At 43.1% G+C, this 19,535-nt stretch overlaps 1 protein-coding gene across 11 annotated transcripts in view; it reads left to right on the forward strand.

Moving 5' to 3' along the window:
• The first annotated feature begins 286 nt into the window (after positions 1-286).
• The window catches only part of TTC39A (tetratricopeptide repeat domain 39A), a 74,741-nt gene continuing 55,492 nt past the window's right edge, over positions 287-19,535 (forward strand). For 2 of the 11 annotated variants that reach the window (XR_005583597.1, XM_039484153.1), the window contains exons 1-2: positions 291-727; positions 15,717-15,818. Coding sequence is in view for 9 of the 11 variants with exons in the window: in XM_039484153.1 (XP_039340087.1) it covers positions 588-727; positions 15,717-15,818 (242 nt within the window). In the remaining 2 variants the exon portion in view is untranslated. Of the gene's footprint in view, positions 728-1,051; positions 1,244-1,604; positions 1,688-1,887; positions 2,005-2,578; positions 2,808-2,933; positions 2,980-11,801; positions 12,013-12,417; positions 12,516-13,496; positions 13,523-15,716; positions 15,819-19,535 lie in introns of those variants that run through there. The other 9 variants (XM_039484159.1, XR_005583598.1, XM_039484154.1 and 6 more) reach the window with 9 other exon arrangements.

Below are 19,535 nucleotides of genomic sequence, written 5' to 3' on the forward strand. Positions count from 1 at the left end.
TGAAATCTCCCACACCCTAGTTCCGCTACTGCTGTTACCTCCACTTTCCTACTTGTGAAGTAAGAGGGAGAAATAAAGTCCAGGGAGCAGAACCTTACTCTTCTGCCATATTTAACTTAATGGACCTGGACTTTGAACGTGGAAGGGATAATGGGGCGGAGGGAATTAAACCGCGACCGAGACCAAACACCTAAAATCTAGCAAAATTTAATTCTGGATTATGAATTTGGCAGCAGGCTGCACATAACTCTTGCCCTGCGCACCATTGTGCTGTGACAATCCGCGGGGCTCCCTGGCGCCGGGAACAGTCGGCTCCGCTCCCTGCCCTGCGGGGTCCCCCGGGGCCAGCCCTGCGCCCCGCTTGGCTCTTCGCTGGGTGCCTGCGGCCCGGCTGCAAACCGGGGCACGGCGCGCACCCTCCCGGGGGCTCCGCGGCAGGCGGGCCCCACGAACCCGGGCCCTGTTAAGACCCAGCGATGCGAAGCGGCGCTGCCGCTCACCTGCAGGCGCGGCCGCTCCGGAGCCAGCGGCCCTGCCCAGGGGAGAGCCCGACCTGAGGCCGCCGCCTGCTTTGGCTGGGTCCCACCATGGGGCAGGACGGGACGGGACGGCGGCTGCATCGGCCCGAGCCTGGAGCACAGCGGGAGTGCGGGCAGCCGGCCCCTCCCGCGGCGTTCATGGACTTCCGAGCCGCCCGGAGCTCCGGCAGCAGGAAAAGCGACCCCAGGTCTGCGCCAGGCAGGGGCCCGCTGCCCTGGGGTGCCGGGGGCGCGCGGCTGGGCTGGGGGAGCTCCAGGGGCTGGGCCCATAGGGTGACCAGACAGCAGGTGTGAAACATCAGGACAGGGGGGAGTGGGGGGGGTAATAGGAGACTATATAAGAAAAAGCCCCAAATATCAGGACTGTGCCTATAAAATCAGGACGCCTGGTCACCTTATGGCCACAGGTGTCACCTGGAGTCATTGTGTTGTGTCGCAGAAGGCAAAGCTCATGGGGGGGATGGGGACTCCTTGCTGGGCTTGTTCTAGAGGGACACAAGAGTCACCATCTCCTCAGCCTGTGGGCACTAGGTAGCCCATACATTCAGCCCCAGTCCATGGACACACATACTAGGTTGTCCTAAACGTTTTAAAGCATTTTCTGTCCTGTTTTGAAAACCATTGTAATGACGTTCTGGCTTGATGGCACCTGCTAGCCATTCCAGTTTTCTCAGGCACTCCTTTGTAAAGGAAACCTGTGCCATGTAATCATTTAATTTTGAAGGTGGATTATGGTATCTTAATGTCAGGTGAAATGGAGACTGTGTTTGCTGGATGAACAATTCTTATTTAGACCCAATTGATGTTGTATTCTTATATTTTGACAAATAGTTCCTGCTTCTTCAAAGAAGACAGATTTGAGATTAGATGTGTTTTCTGCTCTTGAGCTGGTTTGAGATGCCATCAATTTAAATAATAATAAAAACTCCATGAGATGAGGAGTCCCTGTTTTGGGCTAACAAGGAAATCAAGCTCATGTGATCTTTCAGTTGCTTTAACTCAGTTTATGAACTCTGATGCCTTTTAAGCAGTGTGATCTAATTATTACAGCAGGGACATGGGAGTCAGATCCCCGGTTTTATTTCCAACAGACACACTGATTTGTGTGAAACTTTGGGCAAGTTCTTCACTCTCCCAGTCTGTAAAAGGTGCTATATCAGCACAAAGTATTCATCATTTGCTCCTTTTTGTTTTGCTCTAGTTAGGCCATTCAAATAAAGGACTTACTTAGCCCCTGGTCCTACAACAGTTAAATGTAAATTTAACTTGACTCATGTGAATAGTATAATTGAAGTTTGTGGTATTACTTACATGTGTAACTGTTTGCAAGAGCCAGGCCTTATTTTTAAGCTTTTGTTTGAGAAGATTCGTGTCATACCTTAGTAGTATAACATTGTCACTTACTGTTGCACAGTTCAATATTTTATCTTATTTTTTAAAAAAAGTACATTTAGTGTTGCAGGAGGTAAGACTCAGCCCTCTCACATGCACATTGCTAAAACTGATAAACTTCTAGTATGTGTGTGGAGGGGAGGGGGTACTTTGGTTAACAAGTGAATCTGTGTTTAAATAATTAGCTAGGATCTGGAATCTTATGTGCTCCAGTATAAAAGTTAGCATATCTTATTTACCTCTGAGAATAGACTCCCCACCTACTATGAAGATTCTTGCAATAAACAGTTTGTTACATTGACTTTGATTGTATAACAAACTTAAGGCTATTGTTCTTTAGCAGACAAGGAAGACATTTACTGATAAAAGATCAGTCTGGGGTACATTATAGCCTAGAATCTGATTATTTTATAAAGTGGTTTCAAAGTGCATCTACAGAGTTGTTCAATTTTTTACCTCTTTCCACCCGTGAGTAATTTTCACTGGGCTTAGTGGGATTTATATGTGCAAATTGAGTCGAGAATAACTTCAATACAAGATTTAAATTGATCTAGAAAAACCATGACAGAAAGTGTTTCCTGGGTTTTAGAGCATAAGTGTTAAAGGCTCTCAATCTGCCATGGAGCTTCCATTAATGTTGGTTAGAGTTGTTGGTGAGGACCAAGGGAAGTGGTATGTGGCACTTAGAGCAGTGAAGCAACTGAGTGATTAGCAAATTTACACTTCCTATAGAACCATTGTGAGAAGCTAAAAATGCTGAATGTTTTAATGTGTTTATAACAGCCTTGCACAATTCTACTGACATATTCTCCTTGGACAAGAATTTTTCTAACTGGCTACTAAAATGTTTTTTTTTCTTCCCATTCTTAAGGGTAGGTGAGTAGATTTTTATGCCTGGGCTAATACATTTTCATGATGGTATTGCAAGGCTGTTACATAATGAAGATTGATTAATGTGGTAGTGGCTCAGTGTGGTTGTGGCCACATTACACAGGCATTTGTTGGAGAGTAAGTTTTGGGCACAAGAAGGAATGTTCAGAAGCATCAGGTAATTTTGTTTAAATTTTGGGAGACAAGGAAAGATGTGCCAGAAATCACACTGATTTACCTGCTTGTTATTCACCCTCTGGGGTCTAGCAAGGACACCCAATTTTAGTTTTTTTTGCTCCCCATCTGATACCAGTAGCATGCCAGCAAGAGAAAGATGAAAGGAAGTTCAGGTCCTCTACTTAGCAGGGAAAGGGGGCTAATTAGTAATAACAGACTATATAAGAAGGCTGAAGTGTTTAATGCCTATTTTGCTTCAGTTTTCACTGAAAAGGATAATTGTGAGTAGATACTTAACACAATTAATATGAACAACAAGGGGGAAGGCACACAAGCCCACAAAGGGAAAGAACAGTTGTTAAATGTATTCAAGTCAGCAGGGCCTGATGAATTTCATCTTAGGGTACTTTAGGAACTAGCTGAAGCAATCTCAGAAACATTAGCAATTATCTTTGAGAACTCATGGAGCACAGGTAAGGTCCCAGAGGACTGCAGAAGTCCAAACATAGTACCTGTCTTTAAAAAGGGGAACAAAAAGGACCCGGGGAACTGTAGACCAGTCAGCCTAACTTTGAAACCTGGAAAGATTCTGGAACAAATTATTAAACTGTCAAATTGTAAGTGCCTAGAGGATAATAGGGTTATAAGTAGGCCCTACCAAATTCACGGTCTATTTTGGTCAATTTCACGGTCATAAGATTTAAAAAATTGTAAATGTCATTATTTCAGCTATTTAAATCTGAAACTTCACAGTGTTGTAAATGTAGGGGTCCTGACCCAAAAAGGAGTTGTGAGGGGAGTGCAGTACTGCTACTCTTACTTATGTGTTGCTGCTGGTGGCGGCACTGCCTTCAGAGCTGGGCAGCTGGAGAATGGTGGCTGCTGGCTGGGATCCCAGCTCTGAAGGCAGTGTGGCTGCCAGCGGGAGTGCAGAAGTAAGGATGTCATGGTATGGTATTGCCACCCTTACTTGTGCGCTGCTGCCTGCAGAGCTGGGCCCTCAGTCAGCAGCCTAGCTTTGAAGGCAGCAGTGCAAAAGTAAGGGTGGCATAAGTATGGCATTACCACCCTTACTTCTGTGCTTCAGCTGGCGGGGTGCCGCCTTCAGAGCTGGGCGCCTGACCAACAGCCGCCGTTCTCTGGCCACCCAGTTCTGAAGGCAGGGCAGAAGTAAGGGTGGCAATATCACGACCCCCTAAAATAACCTTGCGACTTCTCCTGCAACTCTTTTGGGTCAGGACCCCCAATTTGAGAAATGCTGGTCTCCCCATGAAATCTGTATAGTTTAGGGTAAAAGCACACAAAAGACCAGATTTCACCGGTGGGGAGACCAGACTTCAGAGTCTGTGATGCATTTTTCATGGCTGTGAGTTTGATAGGGCTCTAGTTATAAGGAATTGCCAGCATGGATTTCTTAAGAACAAACTGTACCAAACCAACTTAACTTCCTCCTTTGACAGAGTTACTTGCCTTGGGGATAGAAGGGAAACTGTAGATGTGCTAAATCTAGATTTTAATAAGGCTTTTGACACAGCCCTGTATGACATTCTCATAAGCACACTAGAGAAATGTGGTCTAGATTCAATTACCATAAGGTGGGTGTACAACTAGTTGAAAATCCATATTCAAAGAGTAGTTATCAATGGTTCACTGTCAAAGCATCTAGTGAGGTCCCACAGAGATCTGTCTAGGGTCTGATACTACTCAATATTTTCATTAATGACTTGGATAATGGACTGGAGAGTATGCTTATACATTTTCAGATGACCCAAAGATGGGAAGGGTTGCAAGCACTTTGAAGAACAGGGTTAGAATTCAAAACAAACTTGATAAATTGGAGAATTAGTCTGAATGAAATTCAGTAAAGGCAAGTGCAAAGTACTACATTTAGGAAAAAAGCTAATGTAGTGCCCATCTTTAAAAAAGGGAAGAAGGAAGATCCAGGGAACTACAGGCCAGTCAGTCTCACCTCAGTCCCTGGAAAAATCATGGAACAGGTCCTCAAGGAATCAATCCTGAACCACTTAAAGGCGGGGAAAGTGATCAGGAACAGTCAGCATGGATTCACCAAGGGCAAGTCATGCCTGACTAACCTAATTGCCTTCTATGATGAGATAACCGGCTCTGTGGATGAGGGGAAAGCAGTGGATGTGCTATTTCTGGACTTTAGCAAAGCTTTTGATACAGTCTCCCACAGTATTCTTGCCAGCAAGTTAAAGAAGTCTGGGCTAGATGAATGGACGGTAAGGTGGATAGAAAACTGGCTAGATGGTCGGGCTCAACAGGTAGTGATCAATGGTTCCATGTCTAGTTGGCAGCCAGTATCAAGTGGAGTGCCCCAAGGGTCGGTGCTGGGGCCAGTTTTGTTCAATATCTTCATTAACGATCTGAAGGATGGTGTGGACTGCACCCTTAGCAAGTTTGCAGATGACACTAAACTGGGAGGAGTGGTTGATATGCTGGAGGGTAGGGATAGGATACAGAGGGACCTAGACCGGGGTGTCTGACCTAGACAAATTAGAGGATTGGGCCAAAAGAACTATGATGAGGTTCAACAAGGACAAGTGCAGAGTCCTGCATTTAGGACAGAAGAATCCCATGCACTGCTATAGACTAGGGACCGAATGGCTGGGCAGCAGTTCTGCAGAAAGGGACCTAGGGGTTACAGTGGACAAAAAGCTGGATATGAGTCAACAGTGTGCCCTTGTTGCCAAGAAGGCTAATGGCATTTTGGGTTGTATAAGTAGGGGCATTTCCAGCAGATCGAGGGATGTGATCATTCCCCTCTATTCAGCACTGGTGAGGCCTCATTTGGAGTACTGTGTCCAGTTTTGGGCCCCACACTACAAGAAGGATGTGGATAAATTGGAGAGAGTCCAGCGGAGGGCCACAAAAATGATTAGGGGGCTGGAGCACATGACTTACGAGGAAAGGCTGAGGGAACTGAGATTGTTTAGTTTGCAGAAGAGAAAAATGAGGGGGGATTTGATAGCTGCTTTCAACTACCTGAAAGGGGGTTCCAAAGAGGATGGATCTAGACTGTTCTCAGTGGTAGAAGATGACAGAACAAGGAGTAATGGTCTCAAGTTGCAGAGGGGGAGGTTTAGGTTGGACATTAGGAAAACCTTTTTCACTAGTAGGGTGGTGAAGCACTGGAATGGGTTACCTAGGGAGGTGGTGGAATCTCCTTCCTTAGAGGTTTTTAAGGTCAGGCTTGACAAAGCCCTGGCTGGGATGATTTAGTTGGGTTTGGTCCTGCTTTGAGCAGGGGGTTGGACTAGATGACCTCCTGAGATTCTATGATTCTATGGAAGCAAAAATCAAATGCACAGCTACAAAATGGAGACTAGTTGGCTAGAGGGTAGTATTCTGAAAAGGAGCTGGAGGTTTGTAGTAGATCACAAATTGAATGAGTCAGCACAGTGATGCAGTTGTGAGAAAGGTTTATGTCATTCTGGGGTGTATTACACAGGTAGTAGATGTGCCCTCTTACTCAGCACTGGTGAGGCCTTAGCTGGAGTACTGTGTCCAATTCTGGGTGCCACACTTCAGGAAAGATGTGAACAAACTGGAGTGAGTCCAGAGGACAGCAACAAAAATGATAAATGATTTAGAAAACCTGACCTGTGAGGAAAGGTTAAAAACTGGGCATGTTTAATCTTGAGGAAAGAAGACTGAAGAGTAGCCTGATAAGTTTTCAAATATGTTAAGGGTTGTTATAAAGAGGACAATGTTCTCTATGTCCACTGAAGCTAGGACAAGAAGTAATAGGTTTACTCTGCAGCAAGAGAGATTTAGTTAAATATTAGGAAAATCTTTGACTCTAAGGATATTTAAGCACTGGACTAGATTTCCAGGGGAGGTTGTGGAATCCCTGTCATTGGAGGTTTTTAAGAACAGGTTACATAACGCCTGTCAGGGATGGTTTAGGTATACTTGGTCCGGCCTCAGCACAGGGGGCTGGACTAGAAGACCTTTCAAAGTTCCTTCTAGCCCTGCATTTCTATGATTCTGTGACTTTACCTACCCCCCTTCTCCCCCCCCCCCCAAAAAAAAACTGGTTAAAGGCACAAGCAATTATTCTCAGTGTGTCAGAATATTTTGTATTATTCTTATATATATTTATTAGTGCTGTAGAGGTACACAGAATTGTACAGCAACAGATACACCATTAACGTTTTGTTTTCCATTTCCAATACATCTGATCATTGAGCAATTTATTTTGAAACTTATTTGTACAAATTTAATTAAAAGGGAATTAAAAACATGCTGCTCAATAGAGAACTATAAGAAAATGCAACAAATTGTCACAAAACACATAAACCCCCAAAGAACAAGTATTGAAAACTAACTCCAACGTAAACCAAATTTTACAAATGCACCTGTAAGAAATGTACCTTATCTATGTTATGATCAACTAATCAATATTTCTTCTAACAACAAATTTATTGTTAAAAAACCTCTAATTTCATCCATCTCAGTCCAAGGAGTTTTATCTACCCAAAGATTGCATCTTTCTAGTGAAAAAGGCCATTGTTGGTTTGAATTAAAGGAAGAAGGAGCTGTTACAACTTGTTAATCATTAGTGCTGAGTAAATGGTTTACAATGAGTAATTTACCCAACATATATAGCTTCTTCCCGGTCACAGAATATCCATGAGCAGATTGTTTTCTGGAATGAATTCATTTTATAACAATGCTTGGAGTGGATTTTTTTTTTCTGTGCATTGATCTTCAACAGTTTGCTGCAAGTGTCTGATAACTGAGCTTTTGCTATCTCGTGATTGGTCAGATAATTCACATGGTATTTTCTTTTCCTTGACTGGCTGAGCATGCAAGCATTTTTAATATCTAGTCACCCATGTAACTTTGCAGTTAGCATTCTGTGAACATTCATGCCGATAAAATCTCAATTGTTCAAATGTTCACAAAAAGGGAACACAAATGTGGCATGAGTATTGCTGAAGCAAAGCTATTTAAAAGTAAATGAATTTATTACTCTTTCTTTCAAGTGCTTGTCCAGATGTGTCAAACAGAATGTAAATAAGTCAGCGACAAAACCCAAGTCTCAAGGCTCACAATGCAGTGTTCTATCCACTGAATCACACTGCTACATCTCACTGTTTTATTTATCCAGACGTCCAATGGACAGCTAGGCCAGAAACCTGGGAAGAATCATTTAGCAGAGTGCTATAATACTGCTTAGATCTTGTGATTTTGTAAATGGATGTGGTAAGTTTTAGAATAGTATTTCTCATAGAACAGAGGTTCTCAATCTTTTTCTTTCTGAACTGCCCCCCACCACCACATACTATTAAAAAGTTCAGGGCCCACCTGTGCCACAACAACTGGTTTTCTGCATATAAAAGCCAGGGCCGGTGTTAGGAGGTAGCAAGCAGGGCAAATTGCCTGGAGCCCCATGCCAAGGGCTTCCACGAAGCTACATTGCTCAGGCTTCAGTTTGAGCCCCAAGTGACAGGGCCCAGGGCCCTGGGCTTCAGCCCCACGTGGTGGGGCTTTGCTTTCTACCCTGAGCCCCAGTGAGTCTAACGCTAGCTCTGCTTGGCGGCCCCCCTGACACCTGCTCACGGCCTCTCAGGGTGCCCCGGAGCCCTGGTTGAGAACCACTGTCATAGAACAGCTGGCAAAAGATTCAAATAGATTATTATACAAGTGCTGACCAAGCTCTTCTAAATCCAAGAAGAACTTTATCACATGTGAGTCTTCAGTAGAGAAGAGGTGAGGAACGTGGGTATCAAATCCTTTCATGTTGCCATATTATTATTTATTATAATGTATCGTATTATCATAGTCCCTAGCAGCTCTTGTCATGGACCAAGACACCATTATACTAGTGCTGTACAAAACACAGACCAAAAAGATGTATGGGGCATTGCCAGCTTTCTGCGTAGAACCACGAGGATATTGCTGTCCCGTGGATGTACTAAATGGTCTCCAGATGTTGGTAGGAACTGGATATGTCAAAAATGATGTTGTTTTATATGCATATTCATTCTTTAATTATTTGTAAGCTTCTAAATTGTCTGAAAAAGGAAAGACAATAACTTTTTTTAAAACTGTTGTGGAGGCTGATTGTTAATTCTCTCTTCTTTTGGTGGTCACAAGATGGCTGTTCATATTAGATTATTTCTGGTCTGACTCCACTTTCGGAGTGTTTGTAAAATAGAGAAGAGACTCTTCCCAAATGATTGAAAATCATTATGCATTTAGGAAAGAAAAAACTAGTCTCTGATTCATATGGTGTTTATGGCATTACAGTATTACTCAAAGCAGTGAGCCATTTAAAGAAAATCTTTAAATGGAAGAGATGTGCCCTGATATCCCCTATATCAGTGGGTCTCAAACTTTTTTACTGGTGACCCTTTTCACACAGCAAGCCTCTGAGTGCGACCACCCCCGCCCAATAAATTAAACACACTTTTAAAATGTATTTAACACCATTATAAATGCTGGAGATAAGCAGAGTTTGGGGTGGAGGTTCATGACCCCCCCATGTAATAACCTCGTGACCCCCTGAGGGGTCCCAACCCCCAGTTTGAGAACCCCTGCCCTATATTGTCTGTGATTGCCCAGAGTTATTGTGCTAGAGTCCAGTATTATTGGCAGTGACGGCCATATATATGTCAGTATTTCTGAGAATTGTGTGGTAGAGGGAGATCCGTAGTATCACTGATCGCACATACGGTCTTTAGTGGTTTTGGCATCAAAACAAAAAGCAACAGACCTGTTTTGCAGTGGAGATGTTGCAATCTTCCCATTTTTGCTCAGTGTCAGTACTAAAATTCTTAAAGGAAACCTTCGCCCTTTGGTGGGGTTCACTGTGCTTTGGGGAGAAGCATTTCTCACCATCCATGAACTGTGAAATACAATTGGAAATAAGTGTTCTTTTTAAATGGCATTGGTCTTTTCTGAGCCTTCTACTAGCTGTGGCCTACTGCTGAATCCCTACACACAAGTCTGTACCATACACACAATGGAATGAAAAAATCTGTAAAGAAACAGATTTCAATTTCCTTTTTCCAAAAGAGAATAATTTTTAATCATTAAAAGTACCTTGATTCTGTGTTTGTTTTACCATTTAAAAATATATATCGGAGGACTAATAATTAAACTATTTTCAGTGTTGCATCTGTGGACAGTACTGCTGTAGGCACTCAGAGGTTGATATTTAAGCAAAAAGAGCCCAATCAGGCCATGTGCTGAGCACTTCTGCAGAGGTACTGAATGTTCTCAATTCCCACTGAAGTCAATGGGAATGGAGAGTGCTCAGTGCATCACAGGGTATGTTATAATTATTTTTATAAAGCACACCTGCAAAGGTCCCCAAGCCAGAGTATGATGATTTCATTATTCATGGACTTCATGAATAAGTAATAAAAACCATAAATGAAAACAATATAATTGTCCTCCTAAAACCTGCAAACAAATAGAGCAAACTAGAAGGGGATTCTAGGAAAGATGGACAGGAGGAGGTCCTAAATATGGAGGTATTGGTGGTTTTAACTAAAACAAAAACCAACCTTAAAATAAAAAAAACGGGGGGGTTGCAATAGCTGTCTAGAGATCAAATTGCACCCTCTTCTAGAGGCTAGCTCAGCAAAGGTACTGCTGGCTGGGGTAGTGGAATTCGTAAAAGGCAGGTGGTTTTAAAGCACAGATACTTGCCAAGTCAAGGCTTGAAGAAGAAATGTCAGAAACAACAAGAGCCTGCTGGGCAATGGGGACCCTGCAGCTCCCACCTGCTGCAGGCCAGGGGAGGGGGCAGGGTGCTGGACCCTCCTCCCTCCCCATTTTGTCAGGGATGTTTTTAGTAACAGTCAGGGACAAGTCATGGCTTCTGTGATTTGTTGTTGTTGTTGTTGTTTATTTCCTGTGACCTGTCCCTGCCGTGGAAGACCGGGAGTGGACCCCCCCCCCGCCGCTGAAGTGCTGCCGAAGTCCCGGACCGCTGCCGGGTATTCGAATTGGGCCCCGCAGTTCATAAATCCGGCCTTGGGAGGGGGACATGGCAGGAGAGAAGAGGGCAAGGGTGCCGGAACTAGGGGACCAGGGGGCCATGGCCCCCTCACTTTTAGCCCTCCCACTTTTTACTGGCTGTAAATGATGGGGAAGAGGGGTCTTGGGGGAAGGATGGGGGATGGAGCCATGGTTCAGGCACCAGTGCCCCCCCCGTTAGGAAGCTTCCACCACCCCTGAAAGAGGGACAGATGTGGCATGAAGCTGAGGAGAAGAGACGGTGAGGGAGCGGGAGGGTTGGAGCAAACAGCCAATCAGCACAGGGAAGAGAAAGTCCCGTCAAAACTAGAAAGTTCTCTTAATGTCTGAAGGAACAGATCTCCTGCCTTTGGCCGCTTCTGCTCCTACTGCCTGGAGTTTCTTGGCGGTGTAGATGCTAAACTAGGGGGGCAGGGGGTGCTGCCACACCCCCTGGCTTGAAGTGGTTTCCATTCTATACAGCATTTACAGTTTGGTTCAATGGCTCTGAGCCCCCCCACTATAAACATTGTTCCAGCTCCCCTACTTGGGAGAAAACTGCAGAGGAGCCAGCCACGTCCATGTGGGGAGGGGGAGAGTGTTTCCACCCACTATACCATTATGGGTCCAGCAGGGGTGCTGGGGTGGGGAGGGATGGCCCTAGGTGTGTGGCCCCATATTAACCCTCCCCCCAATGCAGTTCAGCCAGTAGGAGCAGAAGCAACTGGAGTCTCTGACTGAGCAATGCCTAGCCCCGCAGAGGGCATGATTCCCAAATCACTCATCCATAGGCTATTACAACTGAACTACAGAACTCCCTTTATGTTGTCATAATGACCAATCAGTGAATATGCCAGCTCTGCAGGCAGGCAGACCATGCCCTGCCCTGCGCTTACTGTGACTGTCATTCTGAGCTGGTTAAGTGGTGTGGCGTGCCTGCTGCTGCTAGATGTCTTTTGGTAATTCACGCTGCTGATTTCCACACTCACTATACAGTGCAAATGACCATGTCGAAAGACAACGGAGACTTATTAGAAGGGTAAGTACAGATATACAGTTACTTACATTTGGATTTGAATCAGTGCTGAGTTTATATCTGAGAGGGAGGCAGTAGAGAAACGGGGCAACCCACTGAAGCATGACTAATCAGTTTGCAAAAATGTTCAGTATTCTCTAAAGTATTTCTTCTTTGAACTACTATATTAACAGACTAGGATCTGTATCACTTATAATTAAATGGCATTCACCTGACCTGCTTACATTCTGCTTTCTTTACTCACTGAGTGCATCAAATGCCCTAGTTTCATTAGAACACTAGGAAGGTAGCTGTGTAACTTACATTACTGTGGCTGCTGAGAGGAGAGTGGGATTGTGTTAAGCATTCTTCTTTTAGAAAGGATTCCAAGGGGTTCCGATATTTTATGCATACTTTGAACTTTTACAGTGTTAAACGTCCAGCAGGTTTCTCTTGTAAAAAGGAATCTCACAAGGAAGTGTACTTGTACTTCAAAAATAAAACAAAAATCAACATTCTGCACAAAGGTAAATAATTTAAAAAAAAATCAAAATCTTATTAGTAATAACATCTAAAGATTTTTAATTAGATGAGAACATGTTTCAGATCAATGTTAAATATGCTGTTATATTGAAGGACATAGGTTTCAATTGTAATACACTCAGCCTACAGATGACAGTTTTAAAATAGTAAATATAGTAGGCTCATAGTGGGGCTCTAATTTGTATAGTTTATTCATACATTATATTGTATTAGACACATAATGGCTCACAGGGATGCTGGGGCTTGGGGCTAATCAATGTCTGAAATCCTTCCAGGAGCAGAACAATAGGTAGCACAACTGAAAAGTGTGATACAGGCGCTATGAGACACTGTCACATACTGTGTTTCTCTCAAATTTCAAAGCCTGGTTCTTGAGCATGGAAAAAATCAATAAAGTGTTTTGCTTTTTAAAGAAAAATTATTGCAAAGTCCTCAGTGTAATTACTAGCCTCTCATTGCCTTATTTTGAGCTCTGATCTTTTTCTCATTAGGGTGATACTGTTAGCACACTTCCTGTTTTCGAGGTCTATTTCGTTTTCAGTTTGATAGTTATATGTTTGCAATTTTTTTTTAAAAGGAAGCAACAGATTCCAAGTCACAAGGCAGTTTGTTAGTTAGAGCAGCCAAAGTCAGGGAGAGAAGGAGGAGAAAATGAGTCTTTATTACTTTGTAAAAATTACCCAAACTAGCTTGTGCACCATGTACTAATGAAATCTAGTCTTTCTTTAAAGGGTTCAAAATAGCCATATTTCAACTGTTTCGACATTTCCCAGGGCACATTAACCTTGCCAGTGCAAAGTCTATTGTTCTTTCTGCCATTTCATGTACAACAATTTTATGTCTTGTGTTGAACTTTGGCCAGAACTTTTCAACTGGTCTATTATCCCATTACCAGTCATCCTGAGACCATCTGAGAAGCACTCATCAAAGATTGGCCTGACGCATCAGGCCATAATATCAGAGTCTCCTAAAGAAAACAGATGCAGTCAGGGTAAGGCGCTGAAGTAATCCTCTGATTACGGTATGCTGCATTTGGTTTTTCACCTAAGCTAGCACTTTGGGGCTGACATTTGAACTGATTTGAATATACATTGCTGTAGTGACTTATTTCTTTCTCATATTTTGTGGTCAATGGCTGCACAAAATGTGGGTTAAACAGTACTGCCACGAGGCCATGCCAGCAACTTATGTAGGGGTTTCCATGCTGTCGAGACCATTAGTCCCTCAAATCCAGTATTTTGTCTCAAGCAGTGACTTCAGAAGGTGGTGGTGATGGGAGGGAACCCTGCTGCAACTAGCCAGTTATGCTGCATGTTGAAGGGATGATTGCTTTCTGACCACTGCAACGATCAGCTCAGGGGTAGGCAACCTACGGCACGGGTGCCAAAGGCAGCACGTGAGCTGATTTTCAGTGGCACTCACACTGCCTGGGTCCTGGCCACTGGTCCGGAGGGCTCTGCATTTTATTTAATGTTAAATGAAGCTTCTTAAACATTTTGAAAACCTTATTTACTTTACATGCAACAATAGTTTAGTTATATATTATAGACTTATAGAAAGAGACCTTCTAAGAACCTTAAAATGTATTACTGGCACGCAAAACCTTAAATTAGAGTGAATGAATAAAGACTCGGCACACCACTTCTGAAAGGCTGCCGACCCCTGGATCAGCTTATACCATATTCTAGCATGCTTAATTACTAATGTTTTTATTATAAAATAATCCAGGCACAGTATTTGACACTCTGATCCTACTGCAGTAATGAATTCTGTAGACTGATAGCAAGCTGTATGAAGAAATCTTTTCCTTCATTTCATTGAGAGTCCTTGTTCTCATCTTACAGGGTAGGTAGGGTAAAGGAAGGGTCTGATGAGTTGTTTTTTGTTCTGCAATTATTAATTTTGGCTATCTTAGAGATGGCTGAGAACCAAAAACCTGGATGCAACTGTAACACCGACACCCACACTGTCAGTGGGCGGGATCGAACTTGGGGCCTCTGAAGCTTAGTGTATGAGCTAAAAGCCACATGGCTCTTAGCGAAGGCTGTAGAGCAGACTCATTAATCTCTCTCTCTCTCTAAGTGGTCTCCAGGCCACTAGATGGGACAGAACACCACACCAGGAGGTGTGTGGTTACATACTTCCCCTAGCTGAGGAAGCGCGTTCCATGCTTCAGAGACTTCCCAATTGAAATCCCGGACGAGCACCCCCACTTGTAACGCTGACAGACCCAGGTCGTCGGCGGGCAGGATCGAACCTGGGGCCTCCGGAGCTTAGTGCATGAGTCTCTAGTGCATGGGTCTTGGCTAAGGCGCTATATATATATAATACATCTCACACACACATACACACACACACACAAAATATATAAAATCTCTGTCTGTGGTCTCGGTGCCACTAGATGGGTCAGAACACCACACCCCGGAGGTGTGTGGGTTAGACAACCATCACCAAACTTTGGAAACGTTTAGGTAAAGATCCAGACTTTGTAGCTGGTCCTTATTTCTATAATGGACCAAACCAAAACCCTGCATTTAACCACTACCTGAAGTGTGCAGCGTGGGTCCCATCTCAAGTCCGTTTAGTCTTTTGTTCCAGGGTGAAAGGGGGCAAAGAGCACTGCTTATTCTCTACTTCTGGGGCAGGGACCACTTTGTAGCCTTTTTTTTACTAGTTCAGGAATGGCACTGAATGAAGGGTTACCACCAATCCTAAGATTTATGGGCTGATCTCAGTTCTGATCAGTGAGCCTAGAATCTGCAGGGCAGTTTAACGAGCCTTGGATTTAATTTGAATCTGAAAATGTCATAATGTGAGGATGGTGCATCTTTAGGTGGTGACATTGTGTCTGTATATGATAACATGGCACCAAGACAAGAGGGTACTCTGTTACAAACCTAATGCAAAGGGATTTAAGATCTTATAGTAGAAACTGACCAGAAGGTGATGGGTGGAGGGTGTGTGTGTGAGAGAGAGGGAATGAGGGACAGATAAAGGAATATCTAAAGTGACAACTAGTTTCTTATTTCCTGACAGCATATTTACTACAAAGCTAGGGGGTTAGTTGTTATGTGGTGTATTAGTGGACTTCTCATAAATGTTATCATGACAAGAAATGAGAAGCTCAATAACAGAGGATTGGAAGTAGTAGGTTTTGTCATTCTTTAATATTATTTTTTTGACAGATCTGCGTCAGACCTGAATATAGCCCTGGATGAATGTATGATGGCTGTGGATTTATTTCTAAGCAACAAATTTCCTGAGGCCCTTGCTTTCCTACAAGCTAAGTAAGTTGAATACTTTTCCCAGCTTTTTGCTTTGTTTTTGTTTTTTTTTCTTTGCTTTCTTCATCTTCCATTAGGACTGCTACTACACTTTGAGCACTAGACAGATAAATAATATTCCTTTTGGATTGGAGGAGGTGGGAAAATAAAATAACCTTTTTGGTTGTACATAGCAAGTTGCTGGTGTTGGAAGAAGGAAAGATTCCCCTCCCCCCCCTGCCCCCGAGGCAGGTAAATGGCATGGTATTGATCAGTGGTTATAGAACTTTGTGCAGCTGCCATATCAACAACATCTTGGGGTTGTCTGTATGGTGCTTTAGTCCACACCAGGAGGGTGTGAATTTTAGTGCATGACAAGCTAGTGTGGACTATCTTATCCATGTGGACCCTGCTGACATTCGCTAAAGAGTTCCCTAGTGCTGGTTAGTGTAGTACTGTTTGAAGCAGGACTACATTAAAGCCCAGTAGAGAACTTTCTGTGCATGTGAAAGTCGGCCAGTGCACAACTAGCTAGTACAGATTAAAATTGACATCCTTCTGGTGTGGACTAAAGCACCATATAGACAAGCCTACGGTGACTGAAATGTTTACCAAACAGTATGTTCTGTAACATGCAACCTGGTTCTTACAGTTGTTTTTACCAATGAGTACAGGTTCTGTCGCAATTTGTTACACAGAACATATCTGGAAAAAAAATGTTATCAGGTTATACATCATAGTTGAAAGCAATCTCTCCTGGTCTGTGTCATTAACATGTCAGAGTATAAAACCTGAACCAATAACTGGTCACTGTTTATGTTGTTTCCCTTTTCCCAATTCATGCTCCTTGTCCTTACTTTCACGTTTCTGAACATCTCTTCCATTATCTCTGCTCATTTTTTTCCACTCTCTCAGCCTTTGATGCCTTCCATCTGATAAGTTTTTTTTCTCCTTTTTCCACTTTATTGCCTTCTTCTATGCTGCTTCCTCCTTTAACGATCTCCATCCACATACATATCCTTCCCCGAGGCACACTTCTTCCATCAGCCCTTTCAGTGATAATCCCACAAGCAATGGAGAAACCTTTAATTAGTTTTAATTTTCTATCATCCTATGAATAGTCCTTACTCAGCAACTTAGATAAGGCCAGGTTGTAGGATCAAGTGCCATTGATGTAGCTGTCTCAGTGTAGACAAAGAGAGCCACAGCTTCAGTGGAACTCAACCCTGCTTGAAACTAGGGTAAACTCATAAGAAGGTAAGAATTTTCATACTGGATCAGACCCAAGGTCCATCTACTCCAGTGTCCAGTCTCTGACAGTGGCTAGTACCAGTTGCTTCAGAGGAAATTGAGAGACTCTGCAGTAGGCAGATGTAATGTAACTTGCCACTCATCATAGGTTTCATCCTGATCTCTAATAATAGATTGAGATAGGATTAAGCCCTGAAGCATGGGGTTTAATATCCCTTCTACAAAAAATTGTTATAATTATGGTAAGTCTGGGATATTCTTGATACCCATATTAAATGTCCAGTCCCTTTTTGAATCATGTTGAGATCTTGGCCTTAAACGCCTTAACTCATTGCCATAGTATCTTTTCACACAATTTCCTTTTCTCGGTTTGAATTTTGCACCCTTTAATCTTATTGAAATGTCCCCTTGTGTAAAGAGGGTCGGTGTAAATCTGATTTTGTCCTTGCCTGTATTTGGGGTTTGTATTGGTTCAGTGGCTGGCCATCAATTGATTGATGGATTTGGGGCCAATTCCCAGAGTAGACAAGCTGACATTTGAAAGGTTTTCTTTGTGACCTTGAAGGCTAGAGAGTTAATTTTTTTGAAGAAGTGCTTTGCTTCTGAAATACATTTGTGCAGCAACTAAAACACACACATGCCACTGTAGCCATGCTGACAGTTGCAAAATTGCATTATACACACAACCCTGGTTAGGTAAAAAGGTAATAATTGGAGATATACCAATCTCCTAGAATTGGAAGGGACCTTGAAAGGTCATTGAGTCCAGCCCCCTGCCTTCACTAGCAGGACCAATTTTTTTGCCCTAGATCCCTAAGTGGCCTCCTCAAGGATTGAACTCACAACCCTGGGTTTAGCATGCCAATACTCAAACCACTGAGCTATCCCCCCGCATTATGAGCAATGAGGGCATGTGATCACTTTTTAAATTTTTTGTGCCTTTCTTTATTCCCACAGTTTTCATACTTTAACTTGCATCTGTCTGAATTCTTTGCTTCCCAAGTCCTTCTGTATTTTATTGCCAGCTCCCACCCGTGCTGCCACAGGTTGTTTTGCCTAGTGTTGTGCCATCGGCAGATTTCGTCACTGCACCTTCCTTATTTTAAGCTGCTGATGTATACAGTGAACACAATTGGATATAGGGTCAGTTCTTGCTTTGGCTCTTTGCTATGTCACTTTCTTTCATCCTAAACTGCTTCCATTTACAAGTACCCTGTGATAGCCGTGATTTGTTGGGCTGGGGACTATCTGGACTCCAGTCACTGGTGTGCAAGAGTTAAAAGAAAACAAAATGGCTGCCTTAAGTCTTTTTGCATTTGCTCAGAGCTGGGATGGGCCTGAGATGTACAGAAAAGCAGCTGGGCCACCAAGTTGCAGCAGCTGCACTTGCCCCATTTATTGCTTCAGCCAGCCTCATGCCCCGCCTCCATGTAAAATAAATCTCAGTGTTGTGCATCTCTTTCCTGCTCTTCTCCCTGTCCACCCTGCCTGTCACAGCAGGTGCCACCAAAGGAAAGTGCTGTTATGCTTGGTATGTGTCAAGGATTCATTCCAGTGGGTGTGATTGTACCTACCTTACTTGGGCACTGACCCCACTCCTTGGTACCAAAGGTACTGGCTTTGTAGGTTGCACTGCTGATAATACTGTGTAAAATATGCTTTTGACAAATTGTGGAGTCAGTGAGCTTTCTAGTGGCTTGGGATGATATCTGCCTTATTTCCAGTGCTGTAGAGTTGTGTTTTTGTAGCATGGGAGGATGTCACGAAATGTTAACAAGAGCAGCACTGTTTTCACCGAAATCATGTGCAAAATACCCACATGGGCACAGGGATATGTTTTCTTTGTGTTTAAAAAAGAAGAGAGACATTTTTGTGAAGGGGGATAGTAAAATGCTGCAAAAGTGACACTGAGACCCCTGTTGTGAAGGGGCCTATATATTTGTCTATCCATCCATTTTTATTCTCGTTCACTGCATATAGTTTCCATTCTGTTTTCATAAGGCCCTGTTGAATTCATTTCATGGCTGACTTTATATCCTCATATCTTGAATATGAATTTATTTAATTGCAAAACTATTTTCAAACTGATCTTTCATCTTAGTCCATTGTTAAAGGGAGGCCCCTTAGCCCTTGGCACCACAGGCAATACAGAGTTATAATCCCTAAGACTGTAGTGGAGAAACAGGAAAAGCTGAATTTCGTTGCAAATGATCTTCATTAAAGACACACGCCATCTCTTTAGGGAATGACAATAGTTGTGAGAGTGGGATGTGTAATAATAGGCAACATTTTCTTTGGGGGTGGGGCATCAGTTCTTCATTGTTGCTTTTTAGCATGCTGAGATTTGAAATGGGTTTCCACAGCCTGTAAAAGTATTTATTTTTCAGAATTCTTACCTGTTGTCCCAATAATTCTTTGTTTTAGATTTTGTGGATTCATCACTTTTGGTGTGGGACATATTCTGTTCTGGATTACACCATTGCAATTCCA

The sequence above is a fragment of the Mauremys reevesii genome, linkage group 8 (assembly GCF_016161935.1).
Source record: "Mauremys reevesii isolate NIE-2019 linkage group 8, ASM1616193v1, whole genome shotgun sequence".
Lineage (NCBI taxonomy): Eukaryota > Metazoa > Chordata > Testudines > Geoemydidae > Mauremys > Mauremys reevesii.